The sequence below is a fragment of the Sycon ciliatum genome, chromosome 2, assembly GCF_964019385.1.
Source record: "Sycon ciliatum chromosome 2, ocSycCili1.1, whole genome shotgun sequence".
NCBI classification, from domain to species: Eukaryota; Metazoa; Porifera; class Calcarea; order Leucosolenida; family Sycettidae; genus Sycon; species Sycon ciliatum.
The window spans coordinates 10429733-10453252 of NC_088644.1; the positions used below are offsets into that span (position 1 = coordinate 10429733).

At 46.1% G+C, this 23520-nt stretch overlaps 1 protein-coding gene across 4 annotated transcripts in view; it reads left to right on the forward strand.

The window, feature by feature from the left end:
- The window catches only part of LOC135808624 (uncharacterized), a 40747-nt gene that overhangs the window by 4590 nt on the left and 12637 nt on the right, over positions 1-23520 (forward strand). For 3 of the 4 annotated variants that reach the window (XM_065321841.1, XM_065321842.1, XM_065321840.1), the window contains 7 exons: positions 1461-1605; positions 1776-1955; positions 3027-3267; positions 13082-13313; positions 13775-13994; positions 14595-14726; positions 18520-18786. In XM_065321841.1, coding sequence (XP_065177913.1) covers positions 1461-1605; positions 1776-1955; positions 3027-3267; positions 13082-13313; positions 13775-13994; positions 14595-14726; positions 18520-18786 — 1417 coding nt within the window. The remainder of the gene's footprint in view (positions 1-1460; positions 1606-1775; positions 1956-3026; positions 3268-13081; positions 13314-13774; positions 13995-14594; positions 14727-18519; positions 18787-23520) is intronic. The other variant, XM_065321843.1, reaches the window with a different exon arrangement.

The window sequence follows — 23520 nt, forward strand, 5'->3', positions numbered from 1 at the left end:
GTAATCATTACAGTCAGTATCATGTAATCATTACAGTCAGTATCATGTAATCATTACAGTCAGTATGACGTAATCATTACAGTCAGTATCATGTAATCATTACAGTCAGTATCATGTAATCATTACAGTCAGTATGACGTAATCATTACGGAGATCGGAGGCGGATAATACTGTAAAAGCCTTCTTTATTTTTAAAACGAGCCAAAACCCAATCCAAGGGAGGCGAATACGTATGGAAATCTGCTTCCTACATGTATCTTGCTGACTATTTCCTCTGCTTGTTGCATTTTGTGAATGCGTATCATTTTACTTACATGGTTGCTGGCCTTCTACCCCGTCTCTCTCTGTCTGTCTGTCTCTCTCTCTCTCTCTCTCTCTCTCTCTCTCTCTCTCTCTCTCTCTCTCTCTCTCTCTCTCTCTCTCTCTCTCTCTCTCTGTCTCTCTCTCTCTTGTCTCTCTCTGTGTCTCTCTCTGTCTCTCTCTCTGTCTCTCTCTGTGTCTCTCTCTCTGTCTCTCTGTCTCTCTCTCTCTCTCTCTCTCTCTCTCTCTCTCTCTCTCTCTCTCTCTCTCTCTCTCTCTCTCTCTCTCTCTCTCTCTCTCTCTCTCTCTCTCTCTCTCTCTCTCTCTCTCTCTCTCTCTCTCTCTCTCTCTCTCTCTCTCTCTCTCTCTCTCTCTCTCTCTCTCTCTCTCTCTCTCTCTCTCTCTCTCTCTCTCTCTCTCTCTCTCTCTCTCTCTCTCTCTCTCTCTCTCTCTCTCTCTCTCTCTCTCTCTCTCTCTCTCTCTCTCTCTCTCTCTCTCTCTCTCTCTCTCTCTCTCTCTCTCTCTCTCTCTCTCTCTCTCTCTCTCTCTCTCTTTGCTCACCGAAGCCACTTGGCATAAGCCAAGCTGTAGACTCGGTGTTCCGCTGGATCACCCCAACACGAACAATCTATCGATGACAAAATTGCTTCCCCCCGGGGTGTAAATTGTGATTTTCATGATCCTTTGCTCCTTTTTCTAGCAAATTCAATCCCTGTAAAATGCTTGGGTGGTTGTGTGATTGGCGTTCACGCACAGATGCACACACACACACGCGCGCGCGCGCGCACGCACACACATACACACACACATACTTACAAGTACACACATACACACACACACATAAAACATACACACATACAAACACACACACACACACATACACACACACACACACACACACACACACACACACACATACACACACACACACACACACACACACACACACACAACCGCACACACACACACACACACACACACACACACACATACACACACACACACACACACACACACACACACACACACACACACACAAATGAAAATTGATTTAAAGGTTTGACTTGGCTTTTAGCCGTCAACAAGCTTTCTGCTCCTTCACAAAACCAGATTTCAATAAAATATTTCCGTTGGTGGATTTTTACCATCTTTGTCCACAGTTCAATTCTCAACAATAATGGAACAGGTTTGGTGGTGCAACAGTCCATGGCTACGTTTATGGGATCAGTGAGAATAGAAAACAACACAGGAGACCATGGTGGGGCCATTCAAGTTAGCAACAGGGGTCGTGTTGACTTCAGCAAGGTAACCAGATCACACAGCGCACATTGTTTAGAGTGGCAGCAGCATAGTGCGCGTGTACAAGAAATGGACAGTATGTTGAACTGCATATAATGTTATTATGGTTGTGTAGATGGTTATTTAGATTTGGTTTCCGCCCTCTGAAACAGTCTGGATTTTCTTCCTCTGGTCAGGCAACATCGCTTTCAATATTGAACAACACTGCAGCTGGTAAGGGTGATGCTATCTTCATTGATGTCTACACATCCGTATCAACCTTCAACAAACTGAAGATCTTCATTGGTAAGGACCGCTATCTGCCCTCGTGCCCCGTTCTGCTACCAGCTAACATGGACAAAGAGATGCGCCGCAAGGTTAGATTCAACATGACACGCGTATAGAGAGTAGCTTTGACTCTGCTCTGGTCAAAAATCACTACACGGTGTATGACGATGCACGTACTGTTTCCATACATGCCGTGTTTTACACAATGAACTTCTCTTGCAGCAAAGAGTTCACAAGGTACATTGAAGTCTTCACATCAATCTACTAAGAAATTCAAGGTGTTTTCTTTTTAAATAACAAAAATTGTCAGCCGAAAGGAAATATTTCTGATTTGGAAAATGGTCATTAATGCCACGGTGTGGTGTTTCTAGTACTTGTGTTCCTCAGTTTGGAAATGCATAGGCAATATTCGGCATAGTCAGCACGTTCATTTGAAGTGTCAGTACAGGTAGGTCCGGCACTATTGGTCATGAAGTTGATTGTTCCAACTAGGAACACGCGCTTCTTGCCGAACTGGACACTTGACTGACTCACGACTGCCATCCGGAGCACACGAGGAGCACGTCGCACCTTCCACTCGGCAAACCTGCAAGAAAGCACCATTCCCTGCTCAATACACAGTGTTTCGGGGAATGCGGGGAATTCACCCTCATCAGTTGAGCTTGTGCCTGCAAAGCCCCACTTACATACTGCAGTATATAAGTGGTGCTTTTCAGGCACAATCTTCCTCAGCCTACTCAAGCTCAACTGATGAGGGGTGAATTCCCCGAAACACTGTGTATTGAGCAGGGAGTGGTGCTTTCTTGCAGGTTTGAGTGGAAGGTGCGACGTGCTCCTCGTGTGCTCCAGATGGCAGTTGTGAGTCAGTCAAGTGTCAAGTTCAGCAAGAAGCGTGTGTTCCTAGTTGGAACAATCAACTAAATGACTATTACCGCCGAAGTCGCAACTTCTAAGTTGGCACTATTGGTGTCGTTTATATCGCAAATCACCTTGTTACCACATGACTGTATAATTTGGTGCTCAAGGCTGTCCTCAGTGCAGCAGTGTTGAACACTACATGGAGTGTGCACAAGACTCTCTACCTAATGGGAAGCGAGATATGCACCTACCTTACAGCATCTCCTCCTTCAAGGCTATATTTTTTTCTTGTCCTCACCCAGATCACCACATCCAACGGAGCTGCAAACACGACTAGCCCGGCAATATTTGCCGGCAGCTGGCACAAGTGCTACACGAGCTACGGCCTTCTAGATGACTACCCTAAGGATGAGCTACCGTATTGCGACCCGTACCCACCGGCTGACTGGAGTTACATCAAGCAACATCAGACAACGGAGATCAACTGTTCAGCAAACAGTCCTCACAGCTTGCATGGAGCTGATGGTCAGGCTAAACGTGGAGGTTAGTCCTGAGTGAAACTGAATTTTCCATTGAAACATTTCCAAGACGTCTTATTCAAAATCAGTTAATGAGTATTGATCGAACTACTAACATTAGTTTGATCAATACTCAGTTTAGACAAGTGTATATTTTCTGTTCCCTGTTTTGCTGATACAGTCTGGGTCACAGTCTGGGTCAGAGTTGACGACTACCTCTTTCGACTACAAGTACATGTACATGTAAGAGAAACATAAGGACGAACTCTGGAGACCAATGCCAAGCTGCAAGCAGTATAGATATCTAGTCTCGAACGAGTTGCACTTGTGGACACGAGTGCTTGCGCTGTGTCTACTACGCGTACATGCTGAATGTACTTACAACGGACCTAGTTCGAAGAAACACTAAAAAATCGTCATAAAAAGGAGAAAAACATCGATTTCAAAAGTTCTATCGTCAGGCGAAATTACTGGTCAGTCGGCGACACGCATTTTTCACAAAAATTTGCGTTTCACCTGCTGGGAGAGTATGCATGTACTCGAGTCTCATCTTGAGCACGTTTTTTTCTTCTTTTTTTCAGCTCCAGTATAGCTGTATTTTTCATTGCAAAGCCGTCCTCGATTGTTGTGTTCGTTGTTCAAACGAAGTGGACATTCAATCATGAAGGCAGAGGACATAGGAGCCTGTTTGGAGTTTCTCGTGGCATAGGACGGCCACACAGAGACACTTTGGGATTTCCTGAATATAAAATACCGTACGCACGATGCTGAGATCAATTTGTGCGATATCAAATTGTTTGTGATCTACCACATCGAGCAGAACGGGATCCAAACACAAGCTTACCGACGGTTAGGCTGCCGACCTGACTGGACAAATGATCCCTGGCTTCACCAGACGCCAGAAGTCGGACACCATGTCCTTTGCCGCGACGTCCATCTCCAAAACGAACTCCATCTTCGTCGTGAAAAGGCTTGAAATACTCAATATTCAACCAAGATTCGCGGACTCACGCTTTCTCGGATCGATTAATTTCCTGTTGGAACAGTTGCAGGGCAGCTTCCCGCTACTGTTTCAACAGGCGATGGCTCCAAAGCATGCCTGGAACAAGCCATATCGAGGTTGCAAGCCACCCCTCTCAGCAAAAAATTCGAAGAAATTCGAAATTTCAATGGTGGAAGATATACTATGAAGAGAATTTCAAAAAGTATGTTTCGCGGAGCGATCGCTCGACCTACGTCATTCAAACTTTGCAGGATGGTTCAGACGTACATGCTAGGCATGGAACCACAGGCGATGATGCCATAGCTGACACACAGAGTAACACACACAGCAGATTCGTGTGCACAGATACTAAATTAGTGGACGTCGTCATCTTCTTCCCGCTGATCTCGAATGTACTATGACGTGCTATTTCGCCTGACGCCCAATCCCGGGACTTTCGTATCACTGGACCCCGGAACAAGCACCCTATTCCCTGGACTGGGTAAATTTTTGACAGTTGGGACCGGTTTGCGTTTTTTGGGCTCCGGTAGAAATGGCCGTTTAGGTCCGTATTTCACAGTATACTGATAGTAAAGCATTAGCAGACAGCATGGAGGCAGGGTCTGATCCTGCAAGTGTTGCAACGACGGGTGACCAGAGCTTGGAGGCATGGAGAGGTGTTGCACCCGCCCACCTGAAGAGCTGTACTGCTTCTTCCCCAGCTTTGAAGCAAGTAAGCATTCATGACTATTTAGAAGCTCTAGAGGGTCACGGATATGAGGATATTGTATCCATTCAACTGCTAAGCACAGGCAGATGCCACATCACGCTCAGCTGCCAAGAATCAATCAGAAAACTATCCCTTGAAGGTTTCTCCGTTCGAGGATAACAAATTGTCCCTGTGCCATTGGTAAATCCACATATTCAGTTGCACATGCACGACATTCCTGTCTGGATTTCAGATCCCGCAGTCATTACAGCATTATCTTCGTACGGTACGGTAGTAGGCACAGTTCGACATGGCCGCCTGAATTTGAAGTCTGGCAAATTTGCCGCCACTGGGGTCAGATTTGCCACTTTTATGCTGACACCTGGCGTGGCCATTCCATCGTTTATCAGTACGACAGGCAGTACAAGATTCAGAGTTCACTACGAAGGTCAAAAACCCACGTGACGCATCTGCGACTCCCCTGCTCACTTGGCCAGTGCATGCCCAGTCCGGAAACAACGGATGCCTTCAGCGCACACCAGGCAATGGGAGACGCCCTCACCTGACGTACTGTCGGAGTTGTGTAAATCCAACGCTGAGGCACCGGTCTTGAAAGCCTCTCAGCTAGCGAGTACTTCTAGCTCTGCGAGTATGTCCATTGCCACGGAGCCTTCTTCGAAATCCACCGACAACTCTCAGATCGAACAACACGATGATAACCCTGCTAGCCAGAAGTCTTGTTTGACCCAATTCCTTCCAGTTGTTGAGCATGGGGCTGTTCAACCTGCCAATCAACCGGCCGAACAGTGCTTGGACAAGTGCGCTTCTGACCAAGCCTATTCACCACCCGAGGCACCTGTTCACCACTCGGAGGATAAGTCCCTGTCTGCCTCCCAGGATCTTCGAATCAACAAACTCCTGAGTGATGCCGCTGACCACGACTGGATGAAGGAGTTTGTAGAAGTGGCTCCCTTACGTCGTGGAAAACGCCATGAGTCATCGCCAACCAGTCAATCCACAGAACCTTGCGTGGCAGCTCAAGGAAAGAAGGCAAAACGGGGAAAGGAGAGCTTTTCTGGATCTCGCTTCCGCAACCTTTCTGTAGAAGCATGAACACCGTAAGAACTGTTAGAACTATAATGTCTTATTATATAGTTATTAGTAATGATAGATCATCTGAACACAATTTCTTTAGCTGTATCTTTTTTAAATGTATGTAGTTTCCGCCGTGAGATACCAGGAATCGAGCAGCTCGTTGCTGCCCGGGGCGTCATGCTGATGTTTCTGGCTGAAACATGGCTTGATGAAACAATTCCTGATGGTGACCTCTCCATTCCACATTTCAGCATTCACCGCAAGGATAGAGGAACCCACGGCGGTGGTGTACCAGTGTACTGCCATGAGAGCCTTGCTGTTCGCCACTGTAGACACCTGGAGTCCACCGAACTTGAAATGATCTGACTGGAAACGACCATTTCCCATAGGAAACATATGCTCGGCTGCGGTTATCGATCTCCATCAGAAGCACTCACATATTGGAAGAAGCTGGAGCACAATCTTGCTCGCGTCACCGAAACAGCAGCTGAAACAACTACACTGGTAGGCGATTTCAATGTCGACATTCATACTACTTCGCTCACTCCGCTCCATGATATAATTATGTTCAAATATTGATCTTGTCAACTAAGTTCATTCGCCTACGCGTGTCACGAGTCACTCCAGGAAGGTAATAGACCTTTTCTTCACGTCTGCTGAGCTGGATGGAACTTGCGAGGTGCTTCCTTTAGACATAAGCGATCATTTTGGTCTGCTGGCGCGGCTAGCCATTCCGATTCCCAAATCCACCAAACGGCGTGTGACATCTCGCTCGCTGTACAAAGTGGATTGGTCAGTCTTCAACACCGAACTCGCTGACTCCCTTGCGTCCTTCAGAATAACGTGTAACATAAATGAAGCAGTCGAGTCCTGGTATCGCATTCTGCGGGCTGTCCTCGATAGGCACGCCCCGGTGCTGTCGAAGAATCGTACACGGCGACCATGCCCATGGCTGACTGATAACTTAGTTCAACTTGTCCGCAGGCGTAACGCGCTTCACAAGCAAGTTGTAAGAGATCCAACAAATGAAGACCTGCGAAATCAGCACAAACTGGCTCGCCGAGATGCTAGGCGGTTGGACCGACAGCTTCGAAATGCGTATTTCATGAACAAATGCTGCACGACTCCCTCCCACAAACTTTGGTCTATCATCGATAAAGTCACTGGCAGGTCGAAGTCGCATCAAGAGCCACAGGCATCACTCGATGATCTCATCAAGACGTTTGATGAAATCGTCACGGATGCTCGACGTCCTGACGTCCTCTCTGTCCCTCACGCTCCCCACAATGAACATGGACTTCTCACTTTCCAACCATGTACCACAGAGCAAGTAGTGAAACTGTTAACGAACATCGACCCAAGTAAGGCTACTGGTAGCGACGGCGTTCCCGGATTGGTTCTGAAGATGGCTGCCCGCACACTGGCACCGACCTTGAGCGCAATATTCAACCACGCGTTGCAGACAGGGGAAGTTCCAACAGCATTTAAACTCTCGTATGTATCTCCGCTTTTCAAGTCGGGATCACCTACTGTTACGGAGGTAGCCTCAATTGAAGTACTATTCGTTCTCGTTCTGCTTCTTTGAATGTTGCTGAACAGTTTTCCTCTCCATGCTCTGCTAAATCGTTGCCTGTACGCGCCACGTCTAGCGCCTTGTTTCTACGCTAACACTTAGTACCTTATTCGTCATCACGCGCTCTTCTTATCTACATGTATGTGCTAAGTGTTGGTGTAGAGGCAAGGTGTTAGATGTGGCCGCCGCTCTTGCTATATAGTTCATTGGAGCGTAGGCACAGTTGTTGTTTTTCCAGAGTTCGGCTTGTGATGGTATTCTTCTGAATGGTCATCGAACTAAATCTGAGTATGGTTCAAGACAGTTAGTTGCCTTTCGAGAGTATCTCTGGGTTTATGAGCCACACCTACATCCGCCAGCAATTATTGTCCGATTTCCTTACTTCCCATCATCTCACGCTTATTAGAGAAACTCGTCAAGGACCAGCTGGATCGGTACTTGAGCAACAAAGGTCTATTCGCCAGCACGCAGTTTACTTACCGCCGAGCCCACTCTACTGAGGATGCGCTGGTTTTAGCGGTGGACAGATGGAAAGACGCACAGTCCCAGCGAAAAGCTGTCAGTGTTGTTATGGTCGACATGTCTAAATCGTTCGACCGAGTCCAACATGAACGTCTCATCATAGACCACACTCACTGGGATTTCATGGCAAGGTTCTGGAGTGGCTCGTGAGCTACCTGTCCGGTCGGCATCAGCGGATAAAGGTTGGAGCCGAGTTATCGCCCGCAACAGCTTGCAGCCGAGGCGTCACGAGGCCACAAGGGAGTGTCCTTGGCCCCCTCCTATTTGTATTATATACTAGAGCCATTAGCGACATCCTACCAGCCGCTATCGCCCATCAGGAGTTTGCTGACGACATCCTAATAGAATTTTCACACGCAAATGTAGCACTTGTTGTGCAGTTCCTCTCCAACGCAGTAACCGCGCTAGCAGAATGGCTTGGAGACATTGGTCTTCTTCTGAACAAGAAGAAGACCCAAGTAATGTTTTTGAAGCCTCGAGGGCAACAAGATCCAGTCCATCGCGTCCGCTGCAATGGAGATGAGCTTGCCACAGTGTCATCCGCAAAATACCTTGGTGTCATTTTCGACGACGACCTGAGCTGGCGGTCCCACATCCAACACCTTGCGACATAGGGAAGGCCGTAAGTCATCTATGGCGACATGGGGATGCACTTAGCACCACGGCACGCCGGATATGGTATGTTGCCATGATACAAGCCAAGCTGTGCTACGCCGCAAACGCCTTCTTCCTCTCGCTGTCTGCCGCTGGTCTCACTTGGCTCGAAAGATCGGCGAAGTCCGGGGTTCGAGCAATCCTACGACTGCAGAACCCGATCGCGACCCAGCCGCTGCGAGAGAGACTCTCATTGTCCACCATTGAGAGATTGTTTCAGCGAAAGCTCCTCATGTTTGTATTCCATTGCCTGCACTCTCTGTCAAGTCACTTGTTTTCGTCTTTGTTCACCCCAACCGCACCTTCTCAAGAAGATCATGACCGAAGGGCCACTCGCAGACAGGTGACATGGCTTTTACGTGTCCCCTTCCTTCCGGGTCCTGCTGGACGGTCCTCCATCCGTTTCCAAGGTGCCATTCTCCGGAATAAGCTGCCGGCTGAAGTTAGATGTATATCACAAAAGGATGAATTCAAGAGCACCATCTGACACTGTATTGAGTCGCTTGTCCCTACCTCTTTGTGTCTTAGCCTCTAGAACCGCTAGTTCTTCAGTTGCCTCTTTTTCTGCACGATTGCCTTGGTTGTAAGTTCTCACCTCTTTTCTGCACCATTGCCTTCAGGAACGCTGTACTTTTGTTCTCGCATCCTTTCTGGACATTTCCCTCCAGAAACGCTTTATCTGTAATCGTCAGGGAAATCTTGCATAACAACTAAACTATCGTAATCCGACATCATCATTATTCATTTTCTCATATCTTTTTCATACATATTCATATCGCAGATTTCTCGTTTTTGGTAGGAATCGGAGAATCCTCTCGCCGGTGAGAAGGCAGTATTGCCTGTGCCCTGAGCGAATTGAAATAAAAGAATACAACAACTACAACGACTGTCCCGGGAAACCCTGGACGGTTGGCATTTATTTATTTTATTTATTTATCGTCTCCACTTCATGGCACATAATAATACATAGCCAATACAAGAAACAGGCGCGTAGGCTTTGGGTGCCAAAGCACCCCTCTCAAAAATTTCGACCATGGGTCTGGCTTGGCATGCATTGCCAGGGGCGTTGCACACGGTACGGTCACTACGGTATTGACCGTACCACTATTTGCCCCAAGTACCCCGTGAATCAATAAAATGCACTGATTTGGGCTCTAAATTTCCAAAATGTTCAGCTCAGCCATCTCCCATCAGCAAATTGTACTTCAGATGGCTGACCGTACCACACTAAAATACCTTCCGACGCCCCTGATTGTATGATCAAACAGATTCAGCTTGAACTGTGGGTCCTGACTTGATTTCTAGTCACCAGTCACCTGCATACTATTAATTTAGCTTGCTCTAAATACATCATTAGTATCGGATATCTACTCCCAAACTATCACTTTAATAATAGCATAGTATACAGTACACTAGCTGTCACACAGAAGAGGCCCACATTTTTATTGAATGTTTTCGCTCTATTCACATCATGACGATACATAGACAACAGTTGACAATGCAATGCAAATGTGTAATTATATAGATTGTTGGAATGGGAAGCTGGAGACATTCTTAATACATAAATTTAAGGTGTACACCGCACTAGCATGCATATACAATATGCATATATACAAGATTCCTCAAAAGAACGTTTTTGGAAGAAAATTATGGGCACCCCCTTGACCATGATCGTGGCTACGCCCCTGAGAAAGGGAGGGTGAATCCAACCACGAAAAATAGCATTAACAAAAGAAGAAAAGGAAGGGAGGAGACACCATGTGTCAACAGCAGGTAGCACAATACAGTGCTATTGTAGCTGAAATGCATCCTTAAAAGCTGAGGGAGACTGTGAACAGTGAATATTATAAAAGAGTTTGAGGCAAAATGTGTAAGCCATAAAGACAGGTGATTTGATTATTAGGGACAATCGAGGGGAAGGTAATGATACCTGGTGTCTTGTATTTCTCTTTCGCTGGAACCAATCATATTTCTTGAAGTGCCTGGGAATTTGCTTAAGATAGATTTTCTGAACGAGTGCACGCAGGTGTGCTTGGCGTCTATCAGCAAGTGGAGAGGAGGCTACGAGAGAGTATATATGCTTACTGTTATGCATGAGGGATTTTCCAAATAGCCGTTTAATTATTTTCATGTATGCCATACGGCAGTTACATCGACCTCTTGAGAAGTTGAGACTTCTTAATTTGCCAATCTCTACTACAACTATAATTATAGTAGAGGTGCCGTTGGCGATTCTTGTGACAAATCAATTCTGCCTCACTACAGTCCATTCAGAAAAGATGATATCCTAGCTTTTGGCCATAAACGGGTCAAATTTTGAGTTTTCGTAACTATTTTTTGGCAATCCCCCATGGAATGCTCTTCTAATTGTGTTTTTGAAGTCTATTTCTCCAAAGAGCAAGCCATAGGATTTCCGCCAGGTGTTATCCCCAACGCACTGAATTGGGGAAAAACCATGAAAATCCAGGTCGTTCACTCCACTTGCATAACAGTACATTTGCGGTTCGAACCCCAGTTGAGGTCCCTTTTTTGGACCCTTTTTCAAGTTTCGAATCTCGCGGCATTGCACAGTGTACCACAAAATCACAAAATACGGGAGCTCTCCAGAGCCAGCGCTCATCTTTTTTTCTGAATGGACTGTAGTTTCACCTCAATCCTGGTGATGGTTCCTGGCCGAAATTTTGATTGACATACCGTATTTCCGCAAATAAAAGGCCGTCCTCGTATACAACGCTGTCCTTGTATACAACGCCTTCCTCGTATACAGCGCCGTCCTCGTATACAACGCATTCCTCGTATACAACGCCTTCCTCGTATACAACGCCTTCCTCGTATACAACGCCTTCCTCGTATACAACGCCTTCCTCGTATACAACGCCTTCCTCGTATACAACGGCTTCCTCGTATACAACGCCTTCCTCGTATACAACGCCTTCCTCGTATACAACGCCTTCCTCGTATACAACGGCTTCCTCGTATACAACGCCTTCCTCGTATACAACGCCTTCCTCGTATACAACGCCTTCCTCGTATACAACGCCTTCTTCGTATACAACGCCTTCCTCGTATACAAGGTTTTATTATTTTTTATTATTTATTTTTTATTTAGTTTGTTTAGTTTGTTATGATTTCTTGGTTTTCCACCCGGTTTAGTTATAATTTAAATTATTATTTGGTGCAGCTTTAGCGCTATGTGGTTTATTATTTTCCTTTTTCTTAATTTCGTATTTAGCGCTTTTGGGCGTCATTATTTTCTTCTCATTATTTCGCACAAAGTTATTATTTTGTGGTATTCTCTAGCTTCTGTTTGTTTTGCAGTTGTTCTTGTGCAACCCCCCCCCTCCCCCCCCCCCCACACACACACACATTTTTCGATGCCTAGTTGCAACGCTGACGCCGAGACCTCTGGTCGGTTGTGTTGCTCCCAGCACATCAGCACGTCATCCCTACATCCCCTATGTTTTGTCCTTTTCCTCGTTTCTTTTTGTTCTCCACCTGTTTTCCAGTAGGGCTGTGTCAATAGTAAAAAATATATAAAAAAATAAAAAAGGCCGGGGCAGGGGGTGATTGAAAAAAGTAAAAGACCGTCTCCGATTAGAAGACCGGGCCTACTAAATGAGTCTTTGTTCTTGTGTTAAAAATAGAAGACCGTGCTGAAACTGTGGCGAGAAATAGAAGACCGGGGTCAAACTGGGTTGAAAGAATAAAAGACCGTCCTCGAATACAAGACCGTCCTCGATTATAAGGCCGGGTTAGGACGCGGTTGAAAAAATAGTAGACCGGCTTACCATTTGTGGAAATACGGTAATAGGGCTAGGGGTTTGCAGCAAATAGACCACTTTCTTGGTTTTCAATGTGATGGTGTAGGGATTTTCGTGTAAGTGGCTGCAGTGGAGCCTGGACATCTTTCAAAGAAATCATTTCTGTGTATCAGTAGTAAGCTACTCAATGTCCGTGTGTACCACCTTGCTCTCTGTAGCACATAGAAAGCCGAACGCAGATTGATATTTCACAATTGCTCTTGGGGTCCCTGAAGCCATTAGGCCATGGGTTTAGAATAATATGTGTGTGTGTGTGTGTGTGTGTGTGTGTGTATGCGTGTGTGTGTGTGTGCGTGTGTGTGTGTGTGTGTGTGTGTGTGCGTGCGTGTGTGTGTATGTGTGTGTATGTGTGTATGTGTGTGTGTGTGTGCATGTATGTGTGTGTGTATGTGTGCATGTGTTTGTATGTGTGTGTGTGTGCGTGCGTGTGTTTGTGTGTGTTTGTGTGTATGCATGTGTACTCCTGTGTTGTTTTGACTACAGGCAACTATTTTCTAGGAAACGAAAGTAAACTGTGTCACACTGCCTGTCAGAATTTCACTGTGGTCAGCAAACTTGGTTTGTTCGCAAAGAAGATAAAGACAGTGGCAGCCTGGATGTTTTTCGAGGAAGCAACAACATCGTGCTACAAACAATTACCTGGAAAAGTCTGGTACTTCCGGAGAAAGTGCTCCAGGAAAAAGATATTTGACTTTGCGTTGAATGATCGAAGGAGGTAAGAGCTTCATTCATGGTTTTCTTAACTTGTCTGGGTGAGATAATTGCACTGGGGTTTCCTGAAATATTTGGCTGTCTAAGGTACGTGTTATCTCTTCGCTCCCTCACCCTTTCCCATCAATCGACTTATACGATTCATCGCAATAGAAATTCGGACTCTGAAATGACCCTGCTTTGATATTAATTTATTATTATTTTATTTTATTTCACCGTCCAATGGCAGAAGCCAATGCAAAGGAGGGGGCGTTAGCCAGCCATGGCAAGAGAAGAAAAATCGGTATGTTTTGCTGGCATCTGTGCACGGTAAGGAAACGTTTAGCATGGCACGTCACTTTTATGTACTTTTGCACTCATTTGTTTGGCGGCATTGAATTCAGTATCAGGATTGTCAAACGTGAATATTGAACCCTGCTCTTGTCCTGTGTTGTATACATACATATACTGTGTTGTGTGTTGCAGCCAAGGACAAGTTCCTCGCTACGACTGTTCTGCTTTTGCACTGGCTGGCCTGCACGAGCGCTACCGCACCTCTACCACATCTGTTTTACCAGGTTACCCTCTGTTGCTGACGCCATGGAGGTCGCTCATGCATTACTGGAATTCTTACACCTTAAAAGACCTTTCGTTGACGGAGGCTGAGCCCAGGCAGGTCTTCAACGAAGCCTGCAAGCCTGATAAGGTATGCTACAATGCACTGCGTTTCAATTTTCTTCAAGCAGCGTCATTGTTCTTCCATGTTTGTGCCATAACTAGTTTGTCAAATGAATCACACCACGCCATCAAGTGCTGAAATATTAGCTGATATCCTAAGCTGGTTCACACTCAAAGCTTATACAACTTGTTACTCACCTGAGCACGATGTATATGAATTGGCTTGAGTCCCTGTTCAATCAATGCTGGTGCCGATTATTTTGTCAGGCAGGGGTTCTTTGATAGGAGCCAGCAGCAGCTTTCGGCCTGTTCACCTTTGATTCAGTTCAAATTCCCAGCGCCTGTGCTCTCTGGACACACTCATAACATTCTAGCCGTTCAGTATTCTCACGACCTTCAGTGATGAGATCTGTATGCTTTAAAAAACTGTTGTATGGAGCAATTTTGTTTGTCAATAACTTTATCTAAAACAACAGTGGAGTCATGTTGCTATTGCTGGAATTATCGAGGTCGGCCAGAGAGTCTATGTGGTGGAGTTTAAACTAAATCCAGGAGTTCTTTTTCCACATTTTAGTATGTGCCTGATACACAATCTTTCCCTTTCATGTTTACTGGTGTGATTTCCTAGTGGCATACACTCGATCCCAATTTTGCGATGGGCGACTTGACCTTGTATCCGGCTCCAGGAGAGCAGTTCGACCTTACCCTCAATGTCGCTGACGAGTTCCTTTCCATCGTCCGATCAACGTTGATGCTGGAAGTAAGGGCCATTGCCATTACGGAATACTCAGTAGTTCAATTGGTAGTGTCTAGCTTGACTTCATTTCAAATTTAACTCGATTAAGATGTTTGCCGGAGTCAAAGAAGTTTGTGAAAACTCTGGGAGGTTCTTTGCAAAAAGGTTGGAAATGGCAAATGTTTTGTGGAAATTGTGGGCACAAGTTATGCGATCGAGTCCACCAACTAAACCAGATTTTGATCAGTCAGACGTACACAATCTAGCAAAAAAACTGGCAAGGAGTACTGAGACATTCCACGGCATGAAAGTCAGCTTGAGCACTGCCAACCAACGACACTTGTCAGCTTTGTGCTAGGTTGTGCACGTCTGACTGTTCAAAATCTGGTTTAGTTGGTGGACTCGATCGCGGAACTTGTGCCCACAATTTCCATGTTACAAATTTTTCCTTGGCTCACCATCTGAGTTCTAAATGGCAAATGTTCAATCCTTTCTATCTACAGCGACACCCCAAGTCACTAGCAAACTTTGGCTTTCAAAGAACTTAACAACTTTCGAGGCTTGGAGGAAGCTTATAATGGCAGGGAAAATACTTTTTTTTAAAGCTCTTTACTCTCATCATCAGGACTCAAGGACTGAAGAATTTCACAGGCTTTTTGCCTTCTCATCAAGTGAAATACAAGCAAGTACAGTCAGACCTTGCTAAACCGCTCACATCCGTTTTCCACGAAAATATGCGGATAGGCGAGGGAACCGGATAACTGAACACACATACTGTATATGCATGTGGCACATCAAAAGGGGTGGCATCGTACATACATGTGTACAGGTCCTATGCAGTACAACTAGCGTGCACAATATGTAAAACAAGCGAGAAAAATGACAACTGTCAAGGACCTCATTTGTTTGTACAGCTCCCTGGTTCTAGCTTCTGCAAGCCACATGCAACCGGGTACGACGAAGCTTTTTGTACACATTTTCAACCAGTTTGTACACAAAATCATGCACCGGTATGCGGATCGCGAGGTCCAGATATGTTGTATACGTAATGTACGCTGCACATTGGTAACCAGCGATTTTTTTCCGGACGGCGAGGGATCCGGATAAGCGAGGACCAGATAAGCGATGTCTGACTGTAGATCCAAAGAAATTTAAAAATTTAAATACAGTAAAACCTGTCAAGGCGACCACTCGGATGAGGCGACCACCTGTCCTAGAAGGCCACTGAAACCAGCACCAAGGGATGCTATTTCCAGTCAAATGACCCTGGATAAGGTGACCACCTGGTAACAGAGACCGTGCCGTTTTGAAGGTCCCATGAGCGGTCGTCTTAGACAGGTTTCACGGTATGAGTACAGTATGGCCGAAAGCTCTGTCGCAATATTTAATATTTAGGGGTCGTCCACAAATATCGATGTTTTTTTAGAGAAGATATTCGTTCGTTTGGGGGGGGGGGGGTTGGGCCCTGTTCGTCTCGTCTTTGAGAAAAAAATATCGAACTCTATCTATGGACGGGCACTGTTCAAACATGTAGTTTATGACCTACACACAGCGAAAGTCAACCTCGTGAGCATAGCCATGACAAGATTGTGCGACCGTGGCAACATAAATCGAGGTGTATGGTGAAGTTAGAGTTGCAGCTGGTCACGTTTCATGAGGAAATTGAACTTCATTAAAAAATATCGATCCTTTGCATAAATATGTGTATGTTCGTTTTGAGGGGGGAGGGGAGAAATGAACAAATATCGTCTTGAAAAAAATATCGACATTTACGGACGGCCCCTTAATATTTAATATTTAATTGTGAAATTGGTGTTACACTGCTAGAGGAATCAGTTTTGCATACACATGATGGATAAAATAGAGAACATCTGTCAGAGTGAATGCATTCCATTGGTTCCTTGGCGCTTGTCCGAAGCAGATACTGCAATCATGCCAACGAGAGGGCTTGAAAGCCCAGGAGCCTACGCTATCCTTTGTTTTTGCCTAGGTCGTCATGTGTTGTTGTTCGAACTGATAGAAACGTCTTTGCAATACAAAAACATGCGCCCGATAATCGTATTGCAAAGACGTTTCTATCAGTTCGAACAACACACATGACAACTTGGTAATAAACGAAGCATAGTGAGGGCTCCTGGGCCTTCAAGCCCTCTCGTTCCTAATTTTTTAGTTAAAAAAAGAAACTTTAGAGCTCGTATTAAAACACGAATAGATACATAACTCAAAACTCATATCAGGGGATTCGAACCTGCAATATCGCCTTGCATGCATTCCCTCTATACACTTCGCATACATACACATTCTACCAAGTTGCTTCATGTCATGATCCTGCAGTTGAAAGCCCTTATTTGAATATGGTGGCCAGTAGGCACCGGTGGATTATGCCGGCCTAATTATTGGAATAATTTGGTGGTTGAAAATTTGGAGCATAAATTGGCATCCTTTCGGAGGTAGGAGCATCACTACATGATTTTACCACAGTTCTAGTATGTAGGCTACAGAATTGTGTACAATGCACCTGATCAGTGCTGGTGGTCTGCATGGTAAAGGGTTTGGAGGTCATGCAGATAGTGTTTTCAATGAAAAGCAGGGTAGAAATCATGGCAATACATTATTGTATGCTCGAACTCGTCTTCTTCAAAGTTCTTTCTCACACTGATACAGTACATGTAGCAGAAGATGCGAGTGAATCAGCCTTTATCAGGTATCCTGGGGTGGACGAGATAGTGACGGGTAGTCCGCAAAACTCCGCATACATGTACATTATGAATGTTACGAATTCATGACCTCTGGATTTTAGCAGCCATGACTGCGCAGGCTATGGATATTCATCGGCTCGAATACGGTAATTAGAAAAAAACGAGGTATACATGTAGTTGGTGTTCTGTCATGATGGAAGGAGAGGTGTAGCTACGGGGGAGATGAGCTGATTATTCGCAGGGTGAGGGTGACATTGGTTGTCAGAGTATGACGATTACGAAGACAGTAGTTGAACATGATAATTTTCGAAGGTAACTCAAACTAATTTGGCAATGAAAAAATCATTTTTACAAAAAGAAGTCAACTAATGAATAGAAGAAGTAATGTTTTCTCTTTTCCATCATTTGACCTCTAGCATTAAGAGCCCATAACCGGGAGTTATGGACTCTTGCTAGCATGCTTGGACACCTTGGTATGGGGATCCTCATGTACATGTACGTGTAGTTTGTTGTACCAAGAGTATATGAACTCTTGGTTGTACTTATGGCCACTTGCAAGTACGAAAAAGGCACAATTTTCCGAACTTTGAGGCTCCATAAGTACAACAAAGTGAATATTTATCCTCGTGTGCCAAAGCATAATATGAGGATTTTGTGAGCATAATGCGAGAATTCATGAATGCATGAAGCATAATTCCATTATTTCGTGAGCATAATCCGCCGGAGCCTTGTGGCCAGCTGTATTTGGTGGTACGGTACAGGACACATACGGGATAACGCCAGGCATGCCAGACGGCACAAACACACACACACACACACACGCACACACACACACACATACACATACACACACACACACACACACACACACACACTGATACGAAATAGAGCGGTGTGGACCCTGACTAGACTGAGCCAGGCGCTACTAAAGTAACGTCTTTTGCATAGCTGCGGGAATTTAAAATTATAAAGTGAATGCAAGATCCAACATGAGCTGTGGTAGAAGGGTCAATACTTGTGGATTTTAAAGAGCCACTAACACAAGCATCTGCATGCTACACTCACACAGCGAGCAAACAGTCACATTTCTTTGGACTTCCGTTGTACTTGCTGTGTAGCTCACGTCCACGGATAATGTCCTGCTGCACCTCGATGGGAAAGACTACGGACCAAATGAGCGTCTTTTCTTCTCCTCAATTGGTTCTATGAGAGGGCTTTCCCTTTCCGGCATTCCAGGCAGCACGGGAGAGCTGAAGGCGACATTGATTGGACAAGCTGCACTCCGCTTCTCAATACACAGATTTTTCTGGCTCAATATACCATTCAAGCTACGCTCCTGCTTTCCGGGTTTTCGAGATCCTATGCTCAAAGACTACAAGGAAGCGGTAAGATAAGCAAGACTTAACAGGCCAATTGTCACATACGCTAAGCTACCCTATGATCCTATGACACCGTAGTGCTCTCTGATTTCATTCATGAACTCTAGCAGTCGCTTCAATTCTTGATTTACAGGATACCTCACTTCAAACTCTCCAACTACGGTCTCTTCGCTGCATACGTTCACTTCACTTCCAAAAATATATATAAATATTAGATCTTAGAAGTTGCGACTCCGGCGGTAATAGTCATGAAGTTGGTTGCTCCAACGAGGAGCACACGCTTCTTGCCGAACTTGACACTTGACTGACTCACGACTGCCATCCGGAGCACACGAGGAGCACGTCGAACCTTCCGCTCGGCAAACCAGTTGCCTGAAAGAAAGCACCACTCCCTGCTCAATGCACGGTGTTTCGGGGAATTCACCCCTCATCAGTTGAGCTTGAGTAGGCTGAGGAAGATTGTGCCTGAAAAGCACCACTTATATACTGCTCTCCAGGCCAAACCATCACCAGAGATACAAACTTACAGAGACGCTTTGTTTCCAGCGCGACAAACACCTCGTGAAGCCCCAGGTAGCAGCGTGAGTCAGAGCCGCTCATGGAGTTGTGCTAAACAGACGTTGAGAGCCAGTATAGCTATTCACAACGCTGTCACCTCCAACAACTAGTCGCACGTCCGCGTGAGGGACAACAATACGAACTTAGAAGTTGCGACTCCGGCGGTAATAGTCATGAAGTTGGTTGCTCCAACGAGGAGCACACGCTTCTTGCCAAACTTGACACTTGACTGACTCACGACTGCCATCCGGAGCACACGAGGAGCACGTCGAACCTTCCGCTCGGCAAACCAGTTGCCTGAAAGAAAGCACCACTCCCTGCTCAATGCACGGTGTTTCGGGGAATTCACCCCTCATCAGTTGAGCTTGAGTAGGCTGAGGAAGATTGTGCCTGAAAAGCACCACTTATATACTGCTCTCCAGGCCAAACCATCACCAGGGATACAAACTTACAGAGACGCTTTGTTTCCAGCGCGACAAACACGCGGACGTGCGACTAGTTGTTGGAGGTGACAGCGTTGTGAATAGCTATACTGGCTCTCAATGTCTGTTTAGCACAACTCCATGAGCGACTCTGACTCACGCTGCTACCTGGGGCTTCACGAGGTGTTTGTCGCGCTGGAAACAAAGCGTCTCTGTAAGTTTGTATCCCTGGTGATGGTTTGGCCTGGAGAGCAGTACAGTCGTCCCTCTCTAATCCGGCACTTGTTAATCCGGAACCCTTGCCAACCGGCGCACTTTCTGATGAAACCGATTTTTTTCGTTCAATTCCTACATCGTAATCCGGCACTTGAATTCCGCCTCCGGCAGTGACTTTTTGAAACGAATCGCTCAAACTGCACGTAGTTTGATTTCATAATCCGGCAGTCGTAAATCGCGTACCGTACAGGTGCACTCCTTGCCAGGCCAGTCTGGTCAGTGCCGCGCGCGCGGGGCCACTTCAGAGTTCAGTTATCGATCGAATTCAGTTGACAACTGTACTCGACCTCGCGCGGGAGAGTTCAGTTCGGTTGGTTGTTAGGACTTTTCCGAACCCGAACTCAATTTATACAAAGAGAAAGACCAAGGAACTACAAGTTACGCTATACTGTCCACTAACACCACCAGTTACTAAACAATCAGCGACGATGCACGACACTGACCGACGGTACTGGCGTTCTAACACTAACTGGCTAACAGCTCTAGCACATCTTGGATGCGCACTCCAACAGCCTTCCAACTCTGGCACAAGCATCCCGTGCACTTGCTGATGCAATTGTTTGCTTCGAAGGACATCCGTCGTTCGACCTGCATGATGTTGACTGCTTGCGTGGCCTTCTCAAGAGGGTCAATGTTGTCCAGGAGACAACTGCTAAGCAGTCAACCATACTTTCTTATTTTAGCAAGGAGTAGTGTCCTGCCAATTTTCAGGTCTGTGTGTGTGCGTGTGTGTGCAAGAGTACATGTGAACATGTTCTCTGTTTTACTTTATCACTTTATCACTGTGTATATTCCTGGAGAACAGTTGAGAATATAAAGTTGTGCACCAAATACTTGGATCGACACGGAAAAACCCTGCGTTTTGACGTATGACACATGCATGCAATTGGGTAGGGCCGGGTCAGAGGGCAGGATTTCTTAATCCAGCACCCTCGTTAATCCAGCAGAAAACGCCGTAGCAAAAGGTGCCGGATTAGAGAGGGACGACTGTGTATAAGTGGTGCTTTTCAGGCACAATCTTCCTCAGCCTACTCAAGCTCAACTGATGAGGGGTGAATTCCCCGAAACACCGTGTATTGAGCAGGGAGTGGTGCTTTCTTTCAGGTAACTGGTTTGCCGAGCGGAAGGTTCGACGTGCTCCTCGTGTGCTCCGGATGGCAGTCGTGAGTCAGTCAAGTGTCAAGTTCGGCAAGAAGCGTGTGCTCCTCGTTGGAGCAACCAACTTCATAAATATTAGGTATAAATGGAATGCACCAAATTTTCAGCCGACAGCTTTCACCACTGCTGCTACCCTCCACACTTGGTTACAGACACCAGCATTCCACAGCAGATGCCTTAGCGCTAGCTGTAGAGAACATCAATGAAGCACAAGCCGCTGGGCAGCACACAGGAGTAGCATTTGTCGACATGTCTAAAGCTTTCGACAAGGTAAAGCATAGCATTCTGGTTGAGGACCTCTTTGAACTGGGTCTCACTAGCACTGCTTTGCAATGGTTTTCAGACTACTTGATGTATCGCCGGCAATACGTGGAGATAGGAAAAACCAGAAGTACAACTTATGACAGCCAGTCAGGGGTTCCTCAGGGGTCAGTTCTCGGACCTTTGCTCTTCGTTCTGTATGTGAGGGATATTGCCGGCGACCTTGCCCCTCATGACGTCACCACTATTCAGTTTGCTGATGACATCTCGCTGCGTGCGAGCAGTCCACAGCCAGAAGTTGTCTCCCAGCGCCTCACTGCAGCAGTTCAGTACCTGGCCACTTGGTTGAAGAAACGTGGACTGATCCTTAACGAGACCAAGACGCAGATACTCGCCATACCACACCATAGAGCTGCAGCCCTCGACATCAATGTTGTATGCAATTCACAAGTCCTACCAGTAGTCACATCTGCCAAATACCTTGGCCTGCATTTTGACTCGGACATGAGTTGGACCACAATGGTGGACCATGTTGCTCGTCGTGTTGCCGGCAAAATTGCTGTCCTGCTGCGACATGCTTCCTCGCTGCCGTATCCATGCCGACTCACCTACTTCAGATCTATCGTTTTGCCTGAATTTTTGTATGCTTCTATTAGTTACTACCCGTATTTGACAGTTGCCCAGGAACAACGGCTACATAGGCTGTTCAAACGTGCCGCTCGGGCAGTCTGCAAGTCGCCACCGTGGACCAGTACTGCTCCCCTGCTAAATCGAATGCATGTATGTGATCTACAGGTTTCTGTGCACTTGAATATGTTGTGTTTCATCTGGCGATGTTTGCATGATGCATGTAGCACCCTGTTTGAGTCCTTTTTTGCTGTCGTGCCCTCAACTCGCACTCGGGGAGGCCAAAGCAACTTGCTTGTGGTCCCACCTGCTAGCACTGCTCGTTCTGCTAAGCGCCTAACGCACGCTGGAGCCATTATGTGGAATAGATTGCCACCAGCAGCAAAATGTTCAAATAGGTATTTGGATTTTAAATCTCAAGCCTTGCAGTATATATTATCAGCGACATAGGTTTTCCAATGCTTACTGGATTGATATCTGTTCGTTGCAACCAACCTTCCGTCATTTTTTTCCTTTCTCTTTTTCTCTTGTATCTACTTTAACATGTTATTCACAGTGGGTCCAATGTTATTAGGCATTTTTGCCTGTTTTGATTTCCACTATAAATAAAGTATACAACATACAAACATTTGCAGCACTACTGCACCAAACAGCATATCTACTCGTTTCAGTTTTTCTTGGCTTTAGTTGAATGTTTTTTCACCCTGAAGATGGGCCATGCCCGAAAATTTGGTGCATTCCATTTATATCTCATATTTATTTTTATTTTTTGGAAGTGAAGTGAACGTATGCAGCGAAGAGACCGTAGTTGGAGAGTTTGAAGTGAGGTACCCTGTAATGTGTGAGTGGCTGCAAAGGAGTCTGCGAGTGCTTAGGAAAAATTCTTGATTTGGTTGAGAATTGACTAAGTTCCGCCTTTCGACTGCACACACACACGCACGCACACACACACACACACACACACACACACACACACACACACACACACACACACACACACCTTGACCTTGACCTTACCCATTGCGTAGCAATGATAGCGCATTGTTATTTCTCCAGTCCACGACAGAGTGACTGATGGCATTTCAGGTCGCCGCTTCGACGGAACATGCGGCCGCAGTCGCAACTGTAGCTAGCAGCAGCCTTGGGTGGTCGACGGGCAATGGTACGCCACTCTGGAAGGTTCTGGGCTGCATCGTACCCTCCACATGCTGGCACCTGTGGCTCAACCGACACAAAGTCATCCATAACGACGTCCCTCCATCTCTTGCGTGGACCATGCGCCGGCGGGCAAGGCAGTTCACCGAAGAGAACACACTTTGGCGCGCACACACACACACACACACACACACACACACACACACACACACACACACACACACACACACCTTTTGACCTTTTGACGCCCATCGCCGGAGGCGATGATAGCAATGCTACGGCA